This window comes from Ictalurus punctatus, chromosome 14 (assembly GCF_001660625.3).
Source record: "Ictalurus punctatus breed USDA103 chromosome 14, Coco_2.0, whole genome shotgun sequence".
NCBI lineage: Eukaryota > Metazoa > Chordata > Actinopteri > Siluriformes > Ictaluridae > Ictalurus > Ictalurus punctatus.
This window is the reverse complement of record NC_030429.2, coordinates 23,492,586-23,517,954: the sequence shown is the minus strand read 5'-3', so window position 1 is coordinate 23,517,954 and position 25,369 is coordinate 23,492,586. Positions and strand designations below refer to the sequence as shown.

At 40.8% G+C, this 25,369-nt stretch overlaps 1 protein-coding gene across 2 annotated transcripts in view; it reads right to left on the bottom strand.

Annotated features, from left to right (window-relative positions):
• The window catches only part of LOC108274609 (venom phosphodiesterase 1), a 55,621-nt gene that overhangs the window by 24,794 nt on the left and 5,458 nt on the right, over positions 1-25,369 (bottom strand). For both annotated transcript variants that reach the window (XM_053686017.1, XM_053686016.1), the window contains exons 2-15: positions 20,947-21,034; positions 14,606-14,734; positions 14,134-14,259; positions 13,787-13,847; positions 13,296-13,393; positions 13,081-13,160; positions 11,620-11,739; positions 7,756-7,865; positions 7,512-7,577; positions 6,308-6,380; positions 5,154-5,262; positions 2,078-2,200; positions 325-356; positions 38-165 (exon numbers count right to left, since the gene is read on the bottom strand). In XM_053686017.1, the coding sequence (XP_053541992.1) occupies positions 38-165; positions 325-356; positions 2,078-2,200; positions 5,154-5,262; positions 6,308-6,380; positions 7,512-7,577; positions 7,756-7,865; positions 11,620-11,739; positions 13,081-13,160; positions 13,296-13,393; positions 13,787-13,847; positions 14,134-14,259; positions 14,606-14,734; positions 20,947-21,034 (1,343 nt within the window). The remainder of the gene's footprint in view (positions 1-37; positions 166-324; positions 357-2,077; positions 2,201-5,153; positions 5,263-6,307; positions 6,381-7,511; positions 7,578-7,755; positions 7,866-11,619; positions 11,740-13,080; positions 13,161-13,295; positions 13,394-13,786; positions 13,848-14,133; positions 14,260-14,605; positions 14,735-20,946; positions 21,035-25,369) is intronic.

The window sequence follows — 25,369 nt, the reverse complement described above, 5'->3', positions numbered from 1 at the left end:
ACAGGCAGAGGAGGGGTGTGACGTAGGCTCATTGTACCTCTCGAATAGCCAGAGTGAGTCGACAAGCACGTTGACGTCCTCAATGCGTCTGCTGTGTGCGTAGTGGAAGCGTTTGGGCAGGTGAGGTTTGAGGTAGGGCTTTATCTTCTGATCAGGTTTCTTACACTACACACCAAACACATTTACATCATAAATACACTCACAGAGCATTCTTCACACATATTCATTTTAGATCAGCAGTGTCATCCTCCAAACCTAGACTGCTTGAGTTTTCTGTTGTGGATTCAAGGCCAGTACAGAGATGAAGATGTGTGATTTACATACCGTCAGGTTCGCCACTAAGCCTGCAGCGTCAACTGCAGAACAGAAAACACAAACTTTTCATTTTCTAGTCTAGATTAATTATTACACAACATTTCTCAACAATATCTGTTTATATTGAGTGTCTGCCATACTACTCCCCCTGTCAGCTGTTACTATAGAAACAAGAACGTATTAGAAGAAGCTCATTGATATAAACTTGTGAATTACTCTCGGAGCTGCTGTTGTAGAAAACCTTCTGACCAATCAGAATCAAGAATTCCGCAGTGCTGTCGTCCAATTTATAGCATCCATAAAAAAAAAAAAAAAAGAAAGAAAAAAAGAAAAGATATGTTACCTGATAACATATCGTAATCTGACAGTCAGAAAGATATAGACATAAACACGTCTGTACACAAAACACTGCTAACACCATGATGCAAGAATGACCAACGCAACGACTACTGACAAACATCTGACTAAAAAAATCATCGTGTGTGTGCCGTATAATGAGTTCCAGGTCAAGGCCCTTTGCAGCAATTCGAAAAACATGACAGTTTCTGAAAGAGCAGCCTCTAATTTTAAGGAACGACCGCACTGACATCAAACAAGGAAACACTAACCATGGTTCAATTTCAGACCACAGACCACAGACCAAGGAATTCTCAAAAGAGGCATCATTTGGAAACTCTTCCCGCCAATTACCGACATTATAAAAGAATCATGTGTACAGTGTGTGTGTGTGTGTGTGTGTGTGTGTGTGTGTGTGTGTGTGTGTGTGTGTGTGAACAGTGTGTGTCTGTGTGTGTGTATGTATGTGTGAACAGTGTGTGTGTGTGTGTGTGTGTGTGTGTCTGTGTGTGTCTGTGTGTGTGTATGTATGTGTGAACAGTGTGTGTGTCTGTGTGTGTGTGTGTGTGTGTGTGTGTGTGTTTCTGTGTGTGTCTGTGTGTGTGTCTGTGTGTGTCTGTGTGTGTATGTGTGTGTGTCTGTGTGTGTGTCTGTGTGTGTGTATGTATGTGTGTGTATGTGTGTGTGTCTGTATGTGTGTGTATGTGTGTGAGTGTGTGTGTATGTGTGTGTGTGAGGGTGTGTGTGTCTGTGTTTGTGTCTGTGTCTGTGTGTGTGTCTGTGTGTGTGAGTGTGTGTGTTTCTGTGTGTGTGAGTGTGTGTGTTTCTGTGTGTGTGTGTGTGTCTCTGTGTGTGTGTCTGTGTGTGTGTGTGTGTGTGTCTGTGTGTGTGTGTGTGTGTGTATGCGTGTGTATGTGTGATTCTGTGTGTGTGTGTGTCTGTGTGTGTGTCTGTGTCTGTGTGTGTGTCTCTGTGTGTGTGTGTCTGTGTGTGTGAGTGTGTGTGTTTCTGTGTGTGTGTGTGTATGTGTGTGTATGCGTGTGAATGTGTGTTTCTGTGTGTGTGTGTGTGTGTGTGTGTGTGTGTGTATGTGTGTATGCGTGTGAATGTGTGTTTCTGTGTGTGTGTGTGTGTGTGTGTGTGTGTGTGTGTGTGTGTGTGTGTGTGTGTGTGTGTATGTGTGTATGCGTGTGAATGTGTGTTTCTGTGTGTGTGTGTGTGTGTGTGTGTGTGTGTATGTGTGTGTGTGTGTGTGTGTGTGTGTGTGTGTGTATGTGTGTATGCGTGTGAATGTGTGTGTGTGTGTGTGTGTGTGTGTGTGTGTGTGTATGTGTGTGTGTGTGTGTGTGTGTGTGTGTGTGTGTGTGTGTGTGTGTGTGTGTGTGTGTGTATGTGTGTGTGTGTGTGTGTGTGTGTGTGTACTCACAGCTCACCGCTTCGTTCACTGCTCTGATTCGACCAAAAGGTCCCTGGTTCACATACAGATGCGAGACGTCACCTATGAAATTCTCTAGAACCTCCTTTCTGTCACAGCTTGTTTCTGCCATTCCTACACACACACACACCCACACACACACACACACACACAATCCATATCAAATTTTCACTCTTGATAGACTTTTCTGAATTTATTAGGATAAAAGGAAAACCTGACACAGACGGATGAGAGATGAAATGAGATTAGTTGAATTTTTGGTTCAATTCAATTCAGTTTTATTTGTGTAGCGCTTTTAACAATAGACATTGTTTCAAAGCAGCTTTACAGAAACATATAAACACAGGATGGAGATTTTAAGCGTGTGAATTTATCCGTATTGAGTGAGCCGGTGGTGACGGTGGTGAGGAAAAACCCCCTGAGACGATACGAGGAAGAAACATTGAGAGGAACCGGACTCAGAAGGGAACCCGTCCTCATCCGGGTAACGACGGATAGCGTGAAAGTAAAAGGAAGTTCATTATAGTTTGAACATGAAGTCTGTTTGTTGAACTAGTCCACTGTTCACTAAAGGAGACCCAAGTGTAAAACTGCATGTGGTAATTTGTTCGTTTTGGGAAAATTTCCTTGCATTCATCACAGCGGCAATGCATTCAAATCCACTCAAACCCATCTGGCCACAAACATACAACTGTTTACAAATATATTAAAAGAAATAAAAGTAATTACAAGAAATTTAATAAAAGTCAAGGGTCGAGCGCACAACTAAAGGAAATGCTAATCAGCATAATGGCGACTTCAAGCTAAACTAGTTTTCAGTAAAATATCATAATTGTTTTTTGATTAACAAAAACAAAAAACGTCTCCGTAAAAATATCATCATCGTTGAAGTCTGGAGCAAACACTTTCAACTTGGACTTTCCATGTGAATGTATTGTTAATATGAGCACCAAGGTATCTGTAAGCCTGTTTGATGGGAGTGTTACAGGAATCCGGTCACCAGTATATTTACGATCAAATATGAATTCCTCTCATTTTCTCATTAGGGTGAGCTGGTTTGAATCGCACTACTGGACAAAATCTGCTAGTTTTATGTAACCATTCTAAATTCTAAAATTATAAATAACATTCAATACACAATTCATTTGCAAACTGGAACAGCTTGCCTTCATGGATTTCCAAGTATTTGGCTATATCCACGGTGCCCTAAATACAGTTTCCAAGCCCGTGCCGGTTTCCATTTCTGCTACACAACCTTGATGCCGCCGCCACCATGCTTCACTGTGGGGATGGTGTTCTCAGTGTTGGCTTTCTGCTTGGTTCTCGTCAGACTAAGAGACATGCGTTTTGGCAAACTCTTAACAGGATTTCATATGATGAGTTTCTAATATGTTGAATTAGTTGTTAAAAAAAAAGACATAAAAAGTGGTAGCTCAGGATTTGGATTGAATTCTGTCTCACTTGTGCCTCTGGATAAACGTATCTGCCAGTTGAATAAATGTAAATGTAATATCTTATGTTATGACATGCCTCAGTCTTCCAAAAAGTAGTTATTGAACACCGAACAGAAGAACCTGGATGATTTATATCTTCTCTGGCTGACCGGCACCACTTTATAAGTGTAAATGGTAATTCTATGACCTAAAACAAATAGAATGATGGCGTTCCACAAGGCTCTACCCTAGGCCCACCAAAATATCTGTGCCCGAGCAGATTTGCAGCTTGGACATTACCCATTTTTAAATCTCAAAATTAAAGGTCCACATATGAAATTTATGAAAATATAAACCTTGAATAATTTCACCTGTTGCCATTGGGATAATCTGCACTGTATCCCAATAACTGTAATGCAAATGGTATGCGAACAAAATTTCTCAGATTTGTTTATTGGAAGTCTCGCTGCTAGTAAAGTACAGTGTTAAAGTCTCTTGATTTGGTGGCTAATATATTACTCAGCGGTGATTACGTCTAGTCAGTCAGTCAAAGGGGAAACCCTCATGATTAAACTTATTAAACAGATGGCCAAACACTATGTGGTCATGCTCAGCGGTTAGCAGTGGGAATGAGTACATACACTCTTAATGAATGTCGTAATGTCTGAGAGAATCCCGCTCAATGATGACACAATTTCCCCCCAGTCCACTGCCATAATATTTAAATAGTTATATATAAAAAAAAAAAAACAGGACAGCATAGTAGTGTCTACCATATGCGATGAGATCACATAGTACAAGCTTCAACCCTTATGGTTTTGCAATAGTAATGACATGTTACTGATAAGTCATGGAAACGTTAACCTCCCATTTGATATTACAACCAGCCAGAGCTGGTTATGGGATCATTCAGTAACAATTTCCATGAAGGCCATATGTATAATGACCCATGTATACATTCCTAATGTTATAATGTTACACCTTGTTATTATTATTCTAGATATGAAAAGGCATTAGAGTTTATAGTCATATTTATTATGCGTTAATAAATGGTTAACTGAATGCATTATAATTGGTGTAAAATTTACAGTGGTAAACGTACGGTGGTATTAAACGTACAATCTCCAACACCAACATGAGTACTAGTACTACTCGGCATAGATTTTTAACAGAGATATTAATTGTTTTTATGTCAGCTATAAAAATGGTTTTTATGTCAGCTCTAAGTAAAGTGACACATTTTATTTATTTTTTTTATTAAATCAGTGGCATTTTCAACGTGTGTGTTTTTTTTTTTTTTTTTTTTTTAAATCTAATGTTATTATTTAATCAAGCCCCAAATTACACTGCAGTTATACACACTGAAACAAAGGCTCCTTGAATTTACTTCATTCAGATGTATAGATCCGTTCCACATGATTGAATTGCATTACATTAACCCCCCCCCAGGTCCCTGGCATTCTGAATCAGCCATGTTACTGCTACATAACATGCTTGCGAGATTTCATAATGTACTTATTAAATCACTCCCTCTACATAATTCAATGTTGTACTTGACTCAGTACAGTCCTGTAAAATAAAAAATAAAATGAAAACGCATTCGGCTGCCTAACAGAGACACTCTGCGAACTCACCGTGATCAGCTACAATGATGATGTTGATGCACTCGTGAAGGTCGAGCTGTTTGAGTCCGTTCATCAACTGTCCGATCACTTTGTCCACTCCTTGGATCGCACTGATCAACTAAAGGAAAGATGGAGCAAAGCAAATTGAGACTTCAGAGAGACGGTTTTACATTTAGATTAATGAAATGGCGTGAAGGATATACTGTATTTTATTTTTAATTTTTTTCATTTGAACCTAATCTGTAGTATGTGGGAAAAACACGTTTACTGAAAAGTGTTCATAGTAAGTTTTATAGACCTGTTCACGCCGAATTCACTCGATTAACATTTTATGCTAAACTTCTATTTGTCGAATGCTTATTTAATTCTCCAGACAAAGGGATTTTACTGAAGACATTCTATGCTGCAGTGGATCGGCTGTACTTTAGAATTTTTATTACATAATTGCATATTTTCATTGCGGGTCTATTGCAGGAACTACTTTTACACTCAATTAATACATTTTTCAATCTTATCTTAGGACAAAGTACTGTGTGGAATCATGCACACACTACATTAAACACACACACACACACACACACACACACACACACACACACACACACCAAATGATTATTATCCATGCATCCATCCATCTTCTATACCGCTTTATCCTTTTCAGGGTCGCGGGGGAACCTGGAGTCTATCCCAGGGAGCATGGGGCACAAGGCGGGGTACACCCTGGACAGGGTGCCAGTCCATCACAGGGCACAATCACATACACATTCATACACTACGGACACTTTAGACATGCCAATCAACCTACCATGCATGTCTCTGGACTGGGGGAGGAAACCGGAGACCAAATGATTATTATTGATTATTATTGATGATACTGCTACTACTTTGGTATTATGATCAGTATTTCTATCTGAGTTATCATATTTACATAACTTTTTGTCATTTTTTCCCTTTCTTTCTGCTTTTTTGTCAGTTTTTGTCTTCCATCTGTCACACCTCTTACTGCCATGTTTGCAGTACTATATTAGTTGATATTCTCCTGCTTTATGGTACCTTACTTATTGAAGCATCTAATAACGCTAACTAACACTAACAAACTCTTAATGCTCCTCTGTAAAAAGTGTGTATGTGTGTGTGTGTGTGTGTGTGTGTGTGATTCTCACCCCTCCACTGACAGGTCCAAAGTTGTGTCCTGATTTATCCGGCTCCTCCAGATACAGAGTGTAGAAATCAGGACTGTGAAGAAAATCATCAAACATTTCATTTATCACACAACCAGTAACCACTCAAAACCTAAACCACAACCTGGGGAACCAGGTGGGTGTGCAGTGGGAAAACTCATCATCATCATCATCATCATCATCATCATCATCATCATCATCATCAAACATCACGATGGATTTTTCTTTACAGAGTTTTTTTAATGCCAACAAAAAAGTGAAATGAATGATTTCCCATTATTAATGTTTGCATTAGGTGGAAGTTTTTTTTTTTTGTTTTTTTTTCTGAATATAAATGATCATTCAGTACTTTTTTTCATTCTTCATATTGCACAATGAAATGAGGCACTGAACCCCTTTATTACACACTTAAAATTAAACACCCGAAACAGAAACATTAACAGAACCAAAGGACCAGGTTAAGGTTTCATGCAGAACCCTATAACAGAGTGCATCCCTGTCGCAGAACACGTAGAACCCATTTATGAAGCTAAAACCAATGGAAAACTCTAGAATAATCCTAGAGTGTGTAAAGTAGCGTAGGAATCTTTTGTGGAACTTTTTTAATCCCAGAAACACTTTCAGAAAAATGTTTTCCATGGGGCGCTTTAGATTACGTAGAGTCCTTAGCTTCTTAACAGGGTTCCAGGTAAAACCTTATGTGAAAGGGGAACATTATGTAAGGTTCTCCACAGAATATTTAGGACTGCCATAAGAGGGATAAACTACAGACCTGCAGACTACTGACGTCCTCTGTGCAGAACCCTACAATGATTCTCTTTCCCACAGGGTTCTAAGTAGAGCCCTGTTAAGATGTTAAGGACGATAAATAATCCAAAGGGGTTGTTCCCGTAGATGGAATCCTGGGTTATAGAGAAACATTATGTTGCAGGGTTGTACACAGTATCAGTAAGGGCTCTTCTGCGTTTCTGTGCAGAACCTTACTACCTAATGGTTCCTTATCACACAGGGTTCTGACTAGAACGACTTTAAGAAGCTAATGACTGTCAGTCATCCAAATGGGTTCAAGATGGAACCCTGTGTGATGGGGAAACACTGTTATGTAGGCTTACTGATTCAGAACATATGTGATATGGTAAAGGATAGTGCAGTGAATATGTAATGGATCTCAGCAATGATGACTTACCGCTGATCATCAGGCAACTGTAACCACTTCAATACGGTGAGAACTCTCTGCTCAAAGGGGACTGTTCTGTAGCACACACACACACACACACACACACACACACACACACACACACACAAATCTATCAGCTTAAATAATAATAAAAAGCTATTCAACAATGCTATTCATACAAAAAGGTTAGAAATAAACCTGGCTTGCTGTACTTCATTGTATAGGATTCACTGGACATATATGTGTACTGTACCCATTATAGTTCTCATATATATTTGGGAAAGTTCCATTTATTTGCACATCTGATCCCGGCCAGAAGTAGGTCCCTGCTCGCAGACCCTGATCCATCACCGTGAGCCAGATCTGAGAGACAGACATGGTGATAGTGAGACAAAAAGGAAAGTTCACACCCCAAATGTTCAGTTTAATGTGACATACTATGACACGATTCAATACAATCATTTTTTTTTTTTTTTTTTAAACATGTTCATTATTGACCTTACGATTCTATTATTGTATGACATTATATTAATTATGACAGGTGTATAGTATGTTGTGAGATAAATGTTTAGGCAGTGCTATGAACCAGGATGCAGAAGATTGTGAAACGTATAAAAAACTTATTTAAAAAAAAGTGAAAAACAATCATAAACATTTTAGGGGAAAAAAGGAAACATATATAAAAGCTAGAATAACCTAGTTGCATAAGTGTGAACACCCCTAAACTAATACTGAAGCACCATTTGATTTTATTACACCATTCACTCTTTTTGAGGAAGAGTCTATCAGCGCTGCACATCTTGACTTAGCAATATTTTCTCTTTCTTGCAAAAACATTCCAGATCCATCAGATTGTGAGGGCATCTCCTGACCCCACAGAGTTTTCGGTGGATTCAGGTCTGGGCTCAGGCTAGCTCATTCAAAAGGATTGATCTTCTTTTGGTTAAAAGCCATTCCTGTCATGGATGTATGATGTATGACAGGTCATTGTCATGCTGAAAGGTGAAATTCCTTTTCATTTTCATCTTACTGGCGGAAACCTGAAGGGTCTGCACTAAAATCGCCTGGTATTTACAGGTGCATCTAAAAAAAAAATGAAAATATCATGGAAAATATCATGGAAAAGTTCATATTTTCCCCCCCATAATTTAATTCAAAAAGTGGAACTTTCGTTCATTCGAATGGAATTCTGAATTCATTAGATATAAAGCGAAATATTTCAAGCCATTTTTTTTGTTTTAATCTCGATGGTTACGGCTTACAGCTCATGGAAATCAAAAATCCAGTATCTCAAAGTATTCGAATGAAGAATTTATAATACAGAAATGTCGAGCTGAGAAGACTCTAATCAGTGAACTAACTCAAAACACCTGTGAAGGTTTCCTGAGGCTTTAATCTCTCAGTCTGGTTCAGTACACACAACCACAATCACGGGGAAGATGAAAGTAAATGTTGCGTTTCATTTGGAAATCAAGGTCCCAGAATCTGGAGGACGAGTGGAGAGGAACAGAATCCGAGTTGCCTGAAGTCCAGTGTGAAGTTTCCACAGTCAGTGATGATTTGAGGTGCCATGTCATCTGCTGGTGTTGGTCCACTGTGTTTTCTCAAATCGAGAGTCGATACAACGTCTACCAGGAGATTTTAGAGCACTTCATGCTTCCATCTGCTGACGAGTTTTATGGAGATGCTGATTTCCTTTTCCAGCAGGACTCTGCACCTGCCCACAGTGCCAAAACTTCTAGTAACTGGTTTACTGACCGTGGTATTACTGTGCTTGATTGACCAGCCGACTCGCCTGACCTGAACCCTATAGAGAATCTATGAGAGACACCAGACCCAACAATACAGACGAGCTGAAGGCTCTATCACAGCAACCTGGGCTTCCAGAACACCTCAGCAGTGCCTCAGGCTGATCGCCTCCATGCCACGCCGCGTTCACGCAGTAATTCATCCAAAAGGAGTCCTGATCAAGTAAAAGCTCTGCTTCTGGCTGAAGAAAAGCAGCCCTAAAGCATGATGCTGCCACCACCATGCTTCAACATGGGGATAGTGTTCTTTTGGTGATGTGCTTTCACATTGAGCTTGGAAAATCTTCTGACATGATTTATCTTCTCTTCTTTTTTATTAATCACAAAAACCTGCCATTTTAACAGGGGTGTGTAAACTTTTTATATCCATTATTTATCAGTGTATCAACGCTTCCCGTAGGGAATTCGGTGTTCGATGGAGTAAGATGCGATGTTGGAGGCTCCTGCTGATTTCGATTAAAATTGTAATTAATTAGCGCTTTTTGGTCATATAATATATTTTGACTTATTCTACTCTGTTTCCTTGTTTGCACTTTTAACTTTGTGGCACGTTAAGATGTCTGGAAAGAACACGAAAACCCGTGGTAGCATTCAGACACGGCTGAGACCTAGTGTGTGCGCCGTGAGCGAGTATCCTTCTCCCCCTGAATCCGCGCCCCCGAGCAGGGACCCTGACTTCACCGCACTCAGGCTTGAGATGCTGGACCATCTCTGTTTTCCCTGACTCCACAGCCAAGACAGACCAGGCCCGGGCCACATTTAACGAGGTTCTGCGTCAACTTCGTGGTATTGAGGGAGCTCGCTATGGAATACTTCACCCAGCTCGGCTTCGCATTACATATAACGGTGTCCAGAAGGACTTTATTTCAGCGGAGGAAGCAGGAGACTACATTAAACTCTTGATATCGGGGGGATGAATCACATGAAAATAAATCACATGAAAATGAATTATATGAAAATGTATAAATAAATTAAAACTAAAAAATATATATATATATATATATCAGTGTTCAGTGTACTCATGGCCAAATATGGCTCAACAGTATTCAGCCCCATTTAATTTTCTTTTTGACAGAATTCAGATTCTGGGCCTACAATGCTGCAAATAAACCAATAAACTATTATAATTTATGAACCATATCCACTAAACCATGTGTCCTTTTTATTTATCAGCTCAGAGTTAAGCCAAAAGTTGAGTTTTAGCTGCATTCTGATTCATAGCTGTTCCACTGTAATGAGCTAACAGACTGAATTTGATGTAAGTAAATACTCATATACTCAATACACAAATCATATAATAGTTTATTTTGGCTTGATGCATTTCCATTAAGAAACACTGAAAGGTTACAGGATTTTGTCATTAACTCCATGTGACGTAATTAATGGTAACCTAACACTGTTATATTACTGGACTTCAGCTGTCATGACAACACATTTGTGTGTGTCGTGATGCAGGGTTCAAGTAAAGTTAGCAAAAATGCATGCCGTGCTATTGTCACATATCAGGAAGCTCTGGACTCCACTTCCCATCAGCCACTGCACTGCACTACATGTCACATGACCACCTGCACCTGATTCATGTTTTGGTTAATGAGCACTCGTGTATATATAGCTATTGTCTGCACTGATTCACTGTCTTTTGTTGTCTTAGACGTTCGTGTTCCCGTGTTTTGTTTCATGCCACAGTATTTTGCCTAGTTGTCTTAGTTTTGTTCTTTGATTGTTTAAATAAATGTTATATACTGCAATTACTTCCGAGCCCATCCTTGATTTGTGACAGAACGAAAGACCAACAATCAGAAGCAGCAGATCACCAAGATGGATAACTGGGGCGTCAGGATGCCACCAATGTTAGTGGAGTACTTTGCCACGTTGCGCCAACAGTCGGACGATTACCAAGCTGTGCTACGAAAGCAGCAGGACGCCAGGAATTACCTGGGCTTCAACTTACCGCCTATGTTCATGCAGGACTACGCCATGCCACGCCAACAGGAGGAGGAGTCCAGGTACAAGGGGGAGTTTGTGTTCAGTACAGAGACCCAACCCGGGACCGACAGGGTGACCTCAGAGCTTGAACCTGAGCCCCACGAGGTGGGGTGTATATATAGCCATTGTCTGCACTGATTCACTGTCTTTCGTTGTCTTAGACTTTCGTGTTCCCGTGTTTTGTTTCATGCCACAGTATTTTGCCTAGTTGTCTTAGTTTTGTTCTTTGATTGTTTAAATAAATGTGTTATACTGCAATTGCTTCCGAGCCCATCCTTGATTTGTGACAGCTATGAACTGTGTATGTGGGTGTGGATGCTTACCGGTTGGCCGAGGTACCATCTGGCTTTGTTCTTCTCTGCATTAGATAGACTGAATGAGGCATTAAATACAGGGTCATACATGTTGTTATCCACTAAACCGTGAGACTCCGTGTAAAGACCCTACAGAGAAAAAGAGAATGTTTACCTTAGCTACATCATAGCTTTAAATCATAAGTTTACTGTAGTCTTAACTTTAATATTGAAATCTAGAACCTGATGCTCATATAATTCTGAGCCCTATAAGCTCCTACTCCTGTCATCCTAAAGCTTTCAAACTCCTACTCCTGCCATCTTGAGGTATACAAAAGAACTACTCCTGCCATGCTGAGGTTTCTAAACTGTTCGTGCTGCCAATCTGAATCTTACAAGCTGCTATTACTGCCATCTTGAGGTCTATTTATGCTACCACCCCGAATACTACAAGCTCCTGCCCCTGCTACCCTGATGTCTACAAGCTCATATTCCTGCCAAAAAACAACACCAAAAAAAACCATGCCACAATCAAAATTAGTGAGATCACTCTTTCCTCCTTCTGGTGTTTCATGTGAACACTAACTAAAGCTTTTGACATGTATCTGCATGATTTTATGCATTGTGCCGCTGGCACATGATTGGCCAATAGGATAACTGCCTGAATTAGTAAGTGTTAGGCATTCTCTTCTAAATGATTTCTTTGTAATTTGTTATCTTTGGTTTCCTACTCATGCCACCTACAATCCGTGAACTCCTACAAGCTCCTATTCCTGCCACCTTGAGGTCTACAAGGTGCTACTCCTGCCATCCTGAGGTCTACAGTGTACCTCTTCTTGTCACCTTGGGTTCTGTAAGCTGCTACTGCTGCCACTCTGAATCCTACAAGCTCCTATTCCTGCTATGCCGAGGCCTACAAGGCCTTTGGTTTCTTGGTCATTTTTCTAGGTTATTTCCATCATAGGGAGTCTGACACCTGTGACCTGCTTAAAGCCTGTAAAGACACTTGCATTGTTAAAAAATTCAATGGGATATATTTTGGGCGAGATGATGGGTCTAAAGTGTATACAGTCATTGAAAGTAACTGAGTCTTTCTACAACTGGAAGCAGTGACTCATGACGCACATGGCAAAAAGTTACTAGGAACCACACTCACACAGCTGTCTAATTGCAGCAAGTCAATTGGCTTAGTGTTTCCCTTAGGCACTTCATTATCTGAATTTAAAACTTTTATTGGTTTCCAGGAGACCACTCATTCTTGGTTCTGTCCTGGATATATCCGGTTAGTAATGAATCAAATTCTTCACCGCCGCTCATTACCACCGTTCAAAAAGATAAACAATACATTTCTACCAGCCGATTTCTAACAATATTAAAAGCCCCAAGACTAAATAGAAATGTGTAATGTTATTTCCCCCGGCAGTGTCATCTCACCAAGCACTACTGATAAAAAGGATTTACAGGAACGTAAATACATGCACGTCTACTGACCGTAACAATGGAGTAGTGGTTCGGGAAGGTTTTACTTGGAAATACAGGCTGCATAAATGCTGAGGACGTTCCACATTTTCCTAAAGAACAAACACAGATGTATAATTCATAGCGTGTTGAGACGAGCAGATGCGTCATGATACTCTACACTAGTACACGAGTTTTCTCTGTGCTACACCCAGCTCATAAGTGTGAGAGACAATGCGAGCACTTACGTAGCTTGTCCAAGACTGGAATGAGGGAGTGCCATGTCTGCTGATACTCCGCTCTTAATCCATCGAGAGAGATGAGCAGCAGAGGCTGCCTCTTATAACTGAACAAGAGCGAGAGAGCACGGACCAGTTAGGGATGCATTGATACTGCTACAATCTCATACTTTGGGCTCATTTACTCATACTCATCGTGTTATGTGCAGTATGCATAATGACAGCAATCTGGATGTATTTCATGATTAATGGTGGCAATCAAAGCAAAGCAGACTGCAGACTGTTCTTTACGAGCGCGTCCTTTACACTTTGCTCTTGAGTCAAGGTGCAATTCAAAATCCAATGCACATTGCTTTCAGTTTTAATGAACATTCTCACTGATACTGCTCTGCACACTCAGATTGGTCATCTTTACACTGTATATTAAAGGTATTGTTTACTCGGAATAGCAATTTAAACGCAAATGCAATAGGAGCATATAATGTTAACGTGAAAGTTACTTAGCAGGACACTTAGGGCTGCTCATGCTCACACACTGATCCTGCACCCATGGTGTCATTCCTGAAAGAAAAAAACATAATAATAATAATGATAATAATAATAATAATGGTGGGTGTAGATGAGTGAGGGACTGATTAGCTATGACTGTGTATGAGTGTGCTCAGTGAGTTATGAGTTAATAGACGTGCCCAATAATTCATCATTTATTTCATAATCATTTTTGTGTTTGTGTCAAGCTGTGTACCAGGACATGAAAAATAGTCTAATTCTGTGCATTAGTTTAAGTGTGCCTGATTAGTCCTGTGTGTGTGTGTGTGTGTGTGTGTGTGTGTGTGTGTGGTCTCACCATTGCAAACAATGCCATAGTTCGTACAGCAGTCTCCAGCACTCACACAGTCAGAAGAGCAGTGACACTTACTACCAGAGACACGCTTTTCCCCACAACGCAATGCTGTACACTCCCAGCTCTCAACTACACACATGCACACACACACACAGACAAGGCATGTGTTTCTTGCATTTAACAGCTGTTCAGTATTAGCACACATTAATATATCACAGTAACAATACACAAAATTGAACCTTTGAGTCAACACCTGTAACTGTATTAAATTGATCGTTTTACAGTAATGATGTCTTTGACATAAAATGAATATTAATTAAAGCTGTCAATCACTGAGATTGTGAGGAATAATGCCTGCGGTTGCAGATGTTTTGAAGGATTGTGTGCTGACTTGCCCGGTGTTACTCAATGTATTTTTTGTTCCTAGTGAAATTCTGAATGAACTCTGGAGAGGAAACACACAGCCATGACTTACTCGGCTGGAGGCAGATGTCTGCAAAATCATAACAGCAGCTGTTACTGTTCACACACTGCTCATCACATCGACAGCCTGGAGTCTCATAATCATACGGCGTATAACAGCGGTTCCGACATGTATCTGGCACTGAGAGAGAGAGAGAGAGAGAGCACTATTATAGTCCAGTAGTGTAATAATACTAAAACGTGTGTAATAGTTGTGTAATATAACTATTATATAATATAACATAATGTAATGTATAATAAATGTAATAATGTATAATATATGTAAGATAACAGATCACAGGATCATCGACATGCCTGCGGTTAAATGAAAATAACCGGTAGCACTTTACAAAACTGTTCAACATCTTATAGGTAACTCTGCAGCAGCTAAATAAGAACAAATGCGTAGTTCATTATTAACACTTATCTCATTCCTGTTAACTACTAAAAACTACAAGTTAGTTTCTCAGTAAACATGTTATTAGGAGTTCATTATTAACTTGAGTCTTGAGTTAGTCAGTAATTCCAGTAAGTCTTAAGCACTAAACTCCGCCGACGCCGGTCCCAAGCCCGGGTGAAAAAGGAGGAGGGTTGGGCATCAGGCTAGCACCCTGATCCCGTAAAATCTATCTTGCTACGGAAACAACAAGCAAAAACCAGCGGTCTAAACAATACCGGCGCGATGACCCTGTTTCTCCCTTGATGACGGTGCTGGAGCAAAGCCGAAAGGTCGTCCAGCGCCCGATGCAAAACGGGATACTCGACGCCAATACGATCACACGAATTGGAACCTGGCACGTGCGAACGTTGTACCAGTGTGGGAGACTGGAGCAGCTTCTGCACGAATTCGACAATTACCGACTTGACATTCTTGGTGTCAGCGAAATGAGGTGGACGGGTAATGGAAAAATGACAAGCGACGGGAAGATCGTCCTGTATTCAGGAGCCAAAGAACATCACGTGCACGGCGTCGGGATGGTCCTGAGCAAAACCGCGGCACAGGCACTCGTTGGATGGAAACTGATCAGTGATCGCATCCTTACCGCCCGATTTCAGTCTCGCCATGCTAAAATTACTGTTATTCAAGTCTACGCGCCGACAAATGAGGCAGATGATGAAGAGAAGGACGCCTTCTACGACCAGCTGCAAGACACAATCGTGGTTGTCCCCAACCATGACATAAAGATCCTTCTTGGTGACATGAATGCGCAACTCAGCAGCGACCGTCAGGGCTGGGAAAACGTGATCGGACCTCATGGATCGGCAGCAGTAACGAGCGATAATGGAGAGCGTCTCCTATCCCTATGCAATCTTAACAACCTTTGCATCGGGAATACATATTTCATTCACAAACGGATTCACAAAAAGACGTGGCGGTCACCAGATGGGGCCACTCACAATGAAATCGACTATGTATGCATCCATCGACGGTGGCGCTCGGCTTTACGTGACGTACGGGTTTTTCGCGGCGCCGACGTCGGATCTGATCACCACTTGCTTGTGACCTCAATCCGACTAAAATTGAAAAGAGTGGCCGGACACAACACCGTTCGGTCATTTGCCTCCGAGAAATTGAAGGACCGCGTGAACGCTGAGCACTTCCACATTGAACTCGCTAACCGATTCCAGATTCTTGACAACTCGGCCAGAATCGAAGAACAATGGGCACAGATCAAGGATGCTGCCATCGAGACGGCAGAGAGAACGATTGGTCGACGGCGTGGAACGCAGCGAGAACGGTGGATTCAGGACCGGACATGGTCGTTGCTCGATGAAAGACGGGTCAAGAAACGTCAGCGCGATCAAGCAAAGACCGAAGAGGAGCGAAATGAAGCATTGCAGGCGTACCGAGAACTCGACCGCAGGGTCAAGAGGAGTTGCCGAGCAGACAAGAAGGACTGGCTGGACCGGAAGGGCACTGAAGCACAACTGGCTGCGGACCAGGTTGACAGCAGGACTCTGTGTCGTGTGGTCAGAGACCTCACTCGGGCCCGAAGCGGTTCCACTGGGCCGATAAGGGATACAACCGGCAGGGTGCTAGTCAGCAAAGAAGAGCAGGACGCGCGTTGGGTGGAACATTTCAAAAACACCCTAAACCAGCCGGCTCCCGTAGCCACGCACGACTTTACAGTCTTTCCTCCTCCCTATGAGCTGGAAGTGGACATGAGCGACATCATGGATGCTGAGGTCGCTGCAGCGATTCGTCATCAAAGCACCTGGTCTTGACCAAATCTCGGCAGAAATGCTGAAAGCGGGTGGTGATGAAGTTGTACGGGTGCTCACTACGCTGCTCAATGACTGCTGGCACATGGAACGTGTCCCAAATGACTGGAGACAGGGTGTCATCGTCAAATTACCTAAGAAAGGTAATCTCGCAGACTGTAACAATTGGAGAGGCATCACCCTTCTGTCTGTCCCAGGCAAGGTATTTTGTCTCGTCCTCCTCAAACGGATACTGCGAGCAGTCGATCAGGCTCTACGGGACGAACAGGCCGGGTTTAGAAGTGGTCGGTCGTGCACTGAACAAATCTTTGCTCTTCGAAACATCATTGAACAAAGCTACGAATATCAGAAACCGCTCTTGGTCAACTTTATAGACTTTAAGAGGGCGTTTGACAGCGTCCACCGGAAATCGCTTTGGAACACCGCACGGCTATATGGCATTCCACAGCGGTTTATCACCATTTCCAGAACTTATATCAGGATTCTAGCTGTTGCATCCGGACGGACACAGGTCATACTGCCTTTTTCACCATCGAGACCGGAGTCAGACAGGGCTGCATTCTTTCACCATTCTTTTTCCTCATGATGATGGACTTCGTCATGCGACGAGCACTAACACAGCCAGCGTCTGGAATTCCGTGGACAGGCCAGGGACGCCTGACCGACCTGGAATTCGCCGACGATATTGTGCTATTGGCGCAGAATGGGAAAGTCTTACAGGAGATGACCACTAGCCTGGAGCACGAAGCAGCCAAAGTTGGGTTATGGATCAGCACTGACAAGACCAACGTCATGGCAGTCGGCCGGATGACGCCGGTGCGGATCACGGTGAGCAACCAGCTGATTGAAGAAGTCAAACAGTTCACCTACCTTGGCAGCATTGTGGCTGCGGATGGTGGGACTAACGTGGATGTCAATCGCAGAATCGGCAGAGCATTTGCAGTCTTCCAACAGCTACAGCCGATTTGGGCTAGGCGAACTATCCACACCAACAGCAAACTTCGCCTGTTTAATAGCATCATCATCCCAACCGCCATCTATGCATCTGAAACTTGGAAGAGCTCGAGGGCAGTCATCCACAAGCTGAATGTGTTTCAGCAACGATACCTGAGAAGAATACTCGGTGTATCATACCGTGATCGTATTTCAAATGAAGAAATTCTAAGAAGAACAAACTCCCGCAGCCTGGCAGAAATGGTCGTAGAGCGAAGAATGCGCTTTGCAGGACACATTCTACGGATGTCTGACCACCGCCACGCAAAGATCGCGCTGCGCTGGACGCCGCCACGGGGGAAGAGAAGAGTAGGGCGGCCGCAGAATACATGGCGACGAACATTCATGGAAGATCTACGAGCGCTCGATGTCAAGTGGGAAGATGTGGAAATCGACGCTGCCGACCGAGCCCGCTGGCGAATGCTTGTTGCCCGATGCGCCCCGCTGCGCGGACGGAACTAACACACACACTTAAGCACTAATTACTGAGTATTACATTTCAGTCATTAGTCATGAGTTTCCATGTGTTTCACTTTACAGTACTGTTCCAGATCATCATTAACTACTGCGGATCAACACAGTAACACTTCAGTCATTAGTAATGTTTCACTTTATTGTTTCAAATGATATGCATATAGTTAAAATACATGCAAACGACATTGTAAGTGATTTATACAGCTTACAGCTGTTATAATGGTACAAATCAGGGCCGGCAAATTCATTTCTAAGTTATATTCTAAATACAAGGGACAGTTAAACAAAAATAATGATAATAAACGGAACTAACATTAATACTAGAACGCCATTTACTTGTATTACATAAAATATGCTGTCGGGGCGTCATAGCAATTTTGGATATGTATGCAATAATATATGCATTTTATAATTAAATATAATATACTAAAAACTTGTATGTCCTAAGACTGATGTTGTACTGTAAATATACAGTAAGTTTAAACTGAAACTCTAATTGAAACTCATTACTAATGACTGAAGTGTTCCTGTGCTGTTCCTCAGTAGTTAATGATGATCTGGAACAGCATGGTCATTCATCACTAATTAGTAATAACGGTAGTGTTTTGTTATTTATAAGTATATTATTCATGACCCTTTTAAACTATGTTCATGGAGAATATTTGTTACTCATCAATACATTACACCCTTTTTACTTGTTCGGTCATTGAGGTCTCTTTAGTCCTAGACTGGCTGAATATAAACAATACCCTTACCCTGTGCTTCTCGTCAGAGACAGACAGTGTAATACATTTCAATTTGAGATATGGAGGTATTGGAATAGGGTAAGGTATATAGATAGTAGATCTTCAGAAGGAAGGAAATTGGAAATGAATTGCGATGTGATCAAAAATGAATCCGTAGCTATTATAAAAGAGATATCGTTATCTAATAGTTCTGCAGGAGAAATGGAAGACTCAGTAATTACTGATTAGTTAATAGTGAAGTCCTAGTAAGATACTTACTTATTTAGAAGTTCTCAGTAGTTAACAGATTAGATGTTAATGAAGAACTACTCAGTTTCTTTCCTGCTAGGTTCCTGCATATGTTGAACAGTGTCGTAAAGTGTTACCAAATAATCAATGAAGGAGTGGTTTGATCTGACCTGTTGCCTTTTAATAATGTTCCCAAATGTTTTATTGCTCATACCACAGCAATTTGCCAATGATTGCATATTTGTTTTATTAATTAAATATCATGATACTTTTTTAATCTATTTTTATCTGTTTATAGTTAGGTTAAATGTTCAAGTCTGTTTTCTCATTCTGTTGGAGTTAATATGGCTAACAGTTTTTATTTGTTTGTTTGTTTATTTATTTTTTTAAAATCTGGTCAGAAATGTAATGAAAGTTTAAAAAAAAAAAAAAAGTAGGACGCGAAGTTGGAGGCTCCTGCTGATTTCGATTAAAATTGTAATTAATTTGCTCTTTTCGGTCATACAATATGTTTTGACTTATTCTACTCTGTTTCCTTGTTTGCACTTTTAACTTTGTGGTACGTTAAAATGTCTGCAAAGAACTCGAAAACCCGTGGTAGCATTCAGACACGACTGAGACGTAGTGTGTGTGCCATGAGCGAGTCCCCTTCTCCCCCTGTATCCACGTCCCCTGACTTCACCGCACTCAGGCTTTACTTGCTGGCTTCACTGAGGAAGGACATGGTCGATATTTTTAAAAAGGAGCTCCAGAAGCTATTATATTATTTGTTACAAGTCTTTAAAAGGTAAGGACATTATATTTATTATTGTGTGCAGACTGTTTATCAGTCTTGGTAATTTTGTTGGTTAGTCCAGTTTACACTCAGAGTTGTTTTCACATTGTGGACAATGTTCAGTTTTTGTAGGATACACTGCTGTCTCATTTGTTTATGGAGACTTTGGGTGTGGGAGTTTGGAGAACATGCCAATGCTTTGAAGGATGTAATGTTATTTAATTGCGAATCTGTTTTTAGAGGATTTAAACCTAACATGGTGAACAAATTATATTATAGAATTCAGGCAATTTTACTGGGGTTATCTCATACAGTGTAGCAAGTAATAATCTGGAAGGACCTTTGTAATATCACAGTCTAAAACTGGATTTAAAGAGAAGCAAATTAGTAAATAAATCACATGTAAATGAATCAAACGTAAATGAATCACATTGAAAATGTATCACTTAAATATGAATCACATGAAAATGAATCACATGTAAAGGAATCATATGTAAATGAATCACATGAAAATGTATCACTTGAATATGAATCTCATGAATATCAATCTCATGAAAATGAATCACATGTAAATGAATCATACGAAATGAATCACATGTAAATTAATCACATGTAAATGAACCATATGAAAATGAATAAATAAATTAAAGACATAAAAAAAAAAAATCAATGCTCTTGATATTATGTTGAAATGTAACCATGACATGAGAAAATAATTATACTGTTTCAAATGCTGTAGTTATTAAACTAATAATTTAGGAATTATTTCACACAATACTGCCGATGCTGTGGCATTGAGAAAGAAGATGCAGTCTCAAATGTTGAGGCTGCACATGGCCCTTTACTTCTTTCCAAAGCTGGAATATGAAGAAACATAAGTACTGTATATTAAAAAAAAATACAAAGAAGACTTACACTTGTTCTTGCACTTTTGCAGCTGAAGTCCAAGCCCTAGACCAAGTCCTAATATGATGGTCACAACAGATACAGCTAAAGTTCCTATCTGCACACACACACACACACACACACACACACACACACACACACACACACACACACACACACACACACACACACACACACACACACACACACACACACACACACACACACACACACACACACACACAAAGCAAGATTAATAACCTTTAACATTTTCTCTAATATATTACCACTCTGAAATAACACATACGGCATTATGCAGTGCCCAAGAACCAAGTGCTGAACAAAATAAACCTATTTAATATTTAAAATTCTTAACAGTGTTCCTAATGAAGATTTTTTGGCATATTCACAACCAGTTTCATGAGGGAGCTTCACCCAGGAGACGTTCCATATCACTTCTATCTGTCGACCAAAATACCAAATACAACCTTATAATACAGAAGTCCAACATATACAGTCGGGTCCATAAGTATTTGGACAGTGATGCAGTTTTGTGATTTTGATTTGAAATAGATTTGAAATGAAGCACCCGATATGGAATTGAAATGTAGACATTCAGTGTTCATTCAAGGGGTTTAAGAAAAATATTGCTTTAACTCTTTAGGAATTACAGCCATTTGTTTACAGAGCCCCTGCTCTGTAATTTTCACAGGCTCAAAGGTAACTGGACAAAATGATATAATCATAAATATAATATTTATTTATTTGTTTTTATTAATATTTGTAATACTCTAATGCAAATCATTTTCAGTCAATGACTGCGCATGACATGTCAAGTCTGGAATCCATGGACATCATCAAATGTTGAGTTTCCTCCATTGAGATGCTTTGTCAGGCCTTTCCTGCAGCTGCCTTCAGGTGCTGTTTGTTTGTGGGATTTTCTGCCTTCTTTTTTGTCTTCAGTAAATGAAAAGCATGCTCAATTGGGTTGAGGTCATCAGACATTTAAGAACATTTCATTTCTTTGCCTGAAGAAGCTCTTGGGTTGCTTTTACGGTGTGTTTTGGCTCACTGTCCATATGTACTGTGAAGCACCGTTCTATCAGTTTTGCAGCATTTGACTGAATCTGAGCGGAAAGTATAGCTACTTCTATCAAAAGTCGCATCATCAATAAATCCCAGTGACCCAGTTCCATTGGCAGCCGTACAGTCCCATGCCATGACACTTCCTCCACATGTTTGACAGATGATGTGGTATGCTTTCATACTCTTCTCTTCTCATCATTCTGGTCCAAGTTAATCTTACATCAGAAAAGGTCAGGCATTATAGAGAGTTTTTAAGCAAAGTCTAATCTGGCCTTTCTGTTCTTGAGTGTTACCAGTGTTATATTGTGAGGTAAACTGTCTGTATTTGCATTCATGAAGGTGTCTCTTGATTGTAGACTTTGACAATGATATGCCTACCTCCTCCAGAGTGTTATTGACTTAGATGTTGTGGTTAGATGTTGTGAAGGGGTTTTTCTTCAACAAGGAAAGAATTCTGCAATCTGTGGCCTTCCGGGCTTTTGGTGTTGCTGAGCTCGAGAGTGCATTCCTTCTTTATAAGAATGTTCCAAATTGTTGTTTTGACCTCTCCTAAAGATTCTGCTATCTCTCTGATGGGTTTGTTTTGTTTTTTCAGTGTAATTATAGCTTCCTTCACTTCCCTCAACACCACTTTGGAACGCATACTGAGAGTACCTATGAACAGCTATCAAATGTAAATTCAACACAAATGCAAATTCGACTCTTGGAATCAACGCTTCAAGACTTTTTATCTCTTTAATTTGTCATGAAATAATGAGGAAACAGGTCAGACCTGGCCATGAACATGTTTATCAGTCAATTGAGTACTAAAAAGGATTTATTCCTCATATGGGAACAGGGCTCTGTGCAGATCTTCCACTCTAACCTTGGAAAAATATGCTTTTCTAGACCTCACTATGAGCACAGGGGCATTGCCATGCTGGAACAGGTTTGGGCCTCATATGGACCTCAACCCTACAGCATACAAAGACATGCTAGACAATTATGTGCTTTCAACTTTGCGGCAATAATTAGGGGAAGGCCCACAAACGGATGAAATTGTCAGGGGTCCATATACTTTTGACCATATAGTGTATATATTGCCAAAAATAAAGAATAGACCAATCCACTGACATACATAACTTCTAAATAATAAAAAAACACCTATGCTATGCTCAGATCAGGCTTTCTTTGGCCAACCACTAAATCACTTGCTACACTTTCATCAATTACTTATCAGTCCTTTATTATTACTTCCTTATCATGTCCATCCAGGTAACATTTCCTTATCATCAGTTTCTTATCATTTTCCTAACTCAAGCTGGGAAAAAGATGGATGGGAAAGCCAACTCTTTCATCCGAAAGTGGCTGGGCTTGATGCGATGCCTATCCAAAATCGACCCTTTGGAAAGAACATTTTACAACTGCTGCTACAATCCATCAGCATGGGCTACAAACAGGAGAAGACCAGGTGTTGGAGCTGAGGGAGACCACTGACTGGGCAGTGTGGGGTAAAAATGTCCAGGTCCAAATGGGCTGTGGAAAGCCCATGCTGAATTCGATCTGGCTATTTACAGGCTGCAGAACAAAGACATCATAAGCAGAGTCCAGACAGGAAGGACAAGTCTTGCTGGACAGGAAAGGAAAGAGAGGAAGTTTAGAAGATGAGTGCTATAAAAGCTTGGCTGTAACACAGGGGCAGTAGAGAGCTGTTTAACGTGGGAAGTCATTGCTGGCAGAAACATCAGCATGGCGGAGAGTTCCACCAACAATAGTTCCTTTCACCTGGGACTGGAGATTGAGAGTCAATCTTGGCAGGGAATCTCCTGTTCCCTAGTGAGATCACCAACATGAGTCTCAGTCTCAGCTGTGATATAGTTTCACCAAGAAATAGAAGGAAAAAGCAATAGAAGCTGCCTTTAAGATGAAGAGGCTGGAGTACTCAGAGTGGGGAGACTGACTGGAGAACCATTATCTACCCGGTAGAAGTAGGATGCCTTGGCTTTGTTGGAACATCAACTCTTTGCCTCCTGAGGGACATGGGAGTAACTGGAGCAAACCAGTGGAAGGCGTTGAAAGACCTGGCTGAAGAGGCCAAGTAAAGCACCTATTGACTATGGGTGAGGAGAAAGAAGTCTTTGGGTAGTAACAGCTAACATGATGTCAAGTTGCAGGGGGTGACAGGGAGACGTCCATGCCACTGCTTTGCCACTAGGAGACTTTCTGGGGTTAAAGGGGCAAAATGTTATTGAGCGGTGGTACCTGGCTGATGACCCTGCAGCTGACCTATACCATATGGAAACAGTGGCAGTAATGGTACCAGTGGGCATTGTCTCATACTTAGTCACTGGGAAGGCCTGAATGGCTCTGGTTGGGTTAGGCAAGCATGCCTGAGTGGCAGTAAGTGTAACAGGACTAAACTGTAGGACATATGGTCACAGGAGCAGGTTCAGCTTTTATAAAAATAAAAAATAAAAAACATCAAAAGTAAACAAACCAAAGGGACCAGGCAATTAACAAATCAAGGGACAGGCAGAATGTGAGGCAATCAACAAACTGGCACAAACAAGGATAGGCAAAGTAGGTAATCAGGAAACAAACAGAGGTAAACACTGACTAGATGAGATAACCAAACAGATAATTGGACCTTATTTCAGTAAATCTAGCCATTTAAGCCAGGATAGAGTCGATTCCACCCGGGAAGGTGTTGCTCCCATTTGCAGAATCTAGAGCTGGGGCAGGCAGCAGAAAAGAGGCTTGAGGTGTCACTGAGGTTACACCATATACAGACTGACAGTCATGAAATGAAGACATTCATGAAATCTTTCAGTCAGGATTTATCCCAGCCTCGTCCCAGTCCTGAAAAAATATTGGTTAAAGTAGTAAATGACCAATGACTGGCCTCCGATGTCTTTATAATTATATAATTGTTTATTTAAATTGTATTACTTTCCATTGCTATGATGATGACACACAGTGATATGGTTCAGCTAAATCAGAAAATAGATAATAGCTCAATGAAGTTTAAACCATTGTACTAGAAGTGCATAGATAATGATCTGTTCTTCCGTTGGACCTGCCTGATTCAGCCTGATGCTCTACTTCTTTGTAAGTCTTGCTTAATTTGTGACTCGCTTTCTAATGCAGTGGATGGTCCCACAAAGATAACTACACCTAGAAATTATACATTTCTACCTAAGAACTGCTGCAATAATCATAAACACCTGTCCTTAACATTCTCGTAACACAATTAACACTTGCCTTTATTCTTCTGCATTTCTATACTGCAATCCCACTATCCAGAAGAGGATGGGTTCCCATCTACCTGGTTCCTATCATGTTTTTTTTTCCTCGTGTCTTTTTCCTTGCCACTGTCACCTCTGACTTG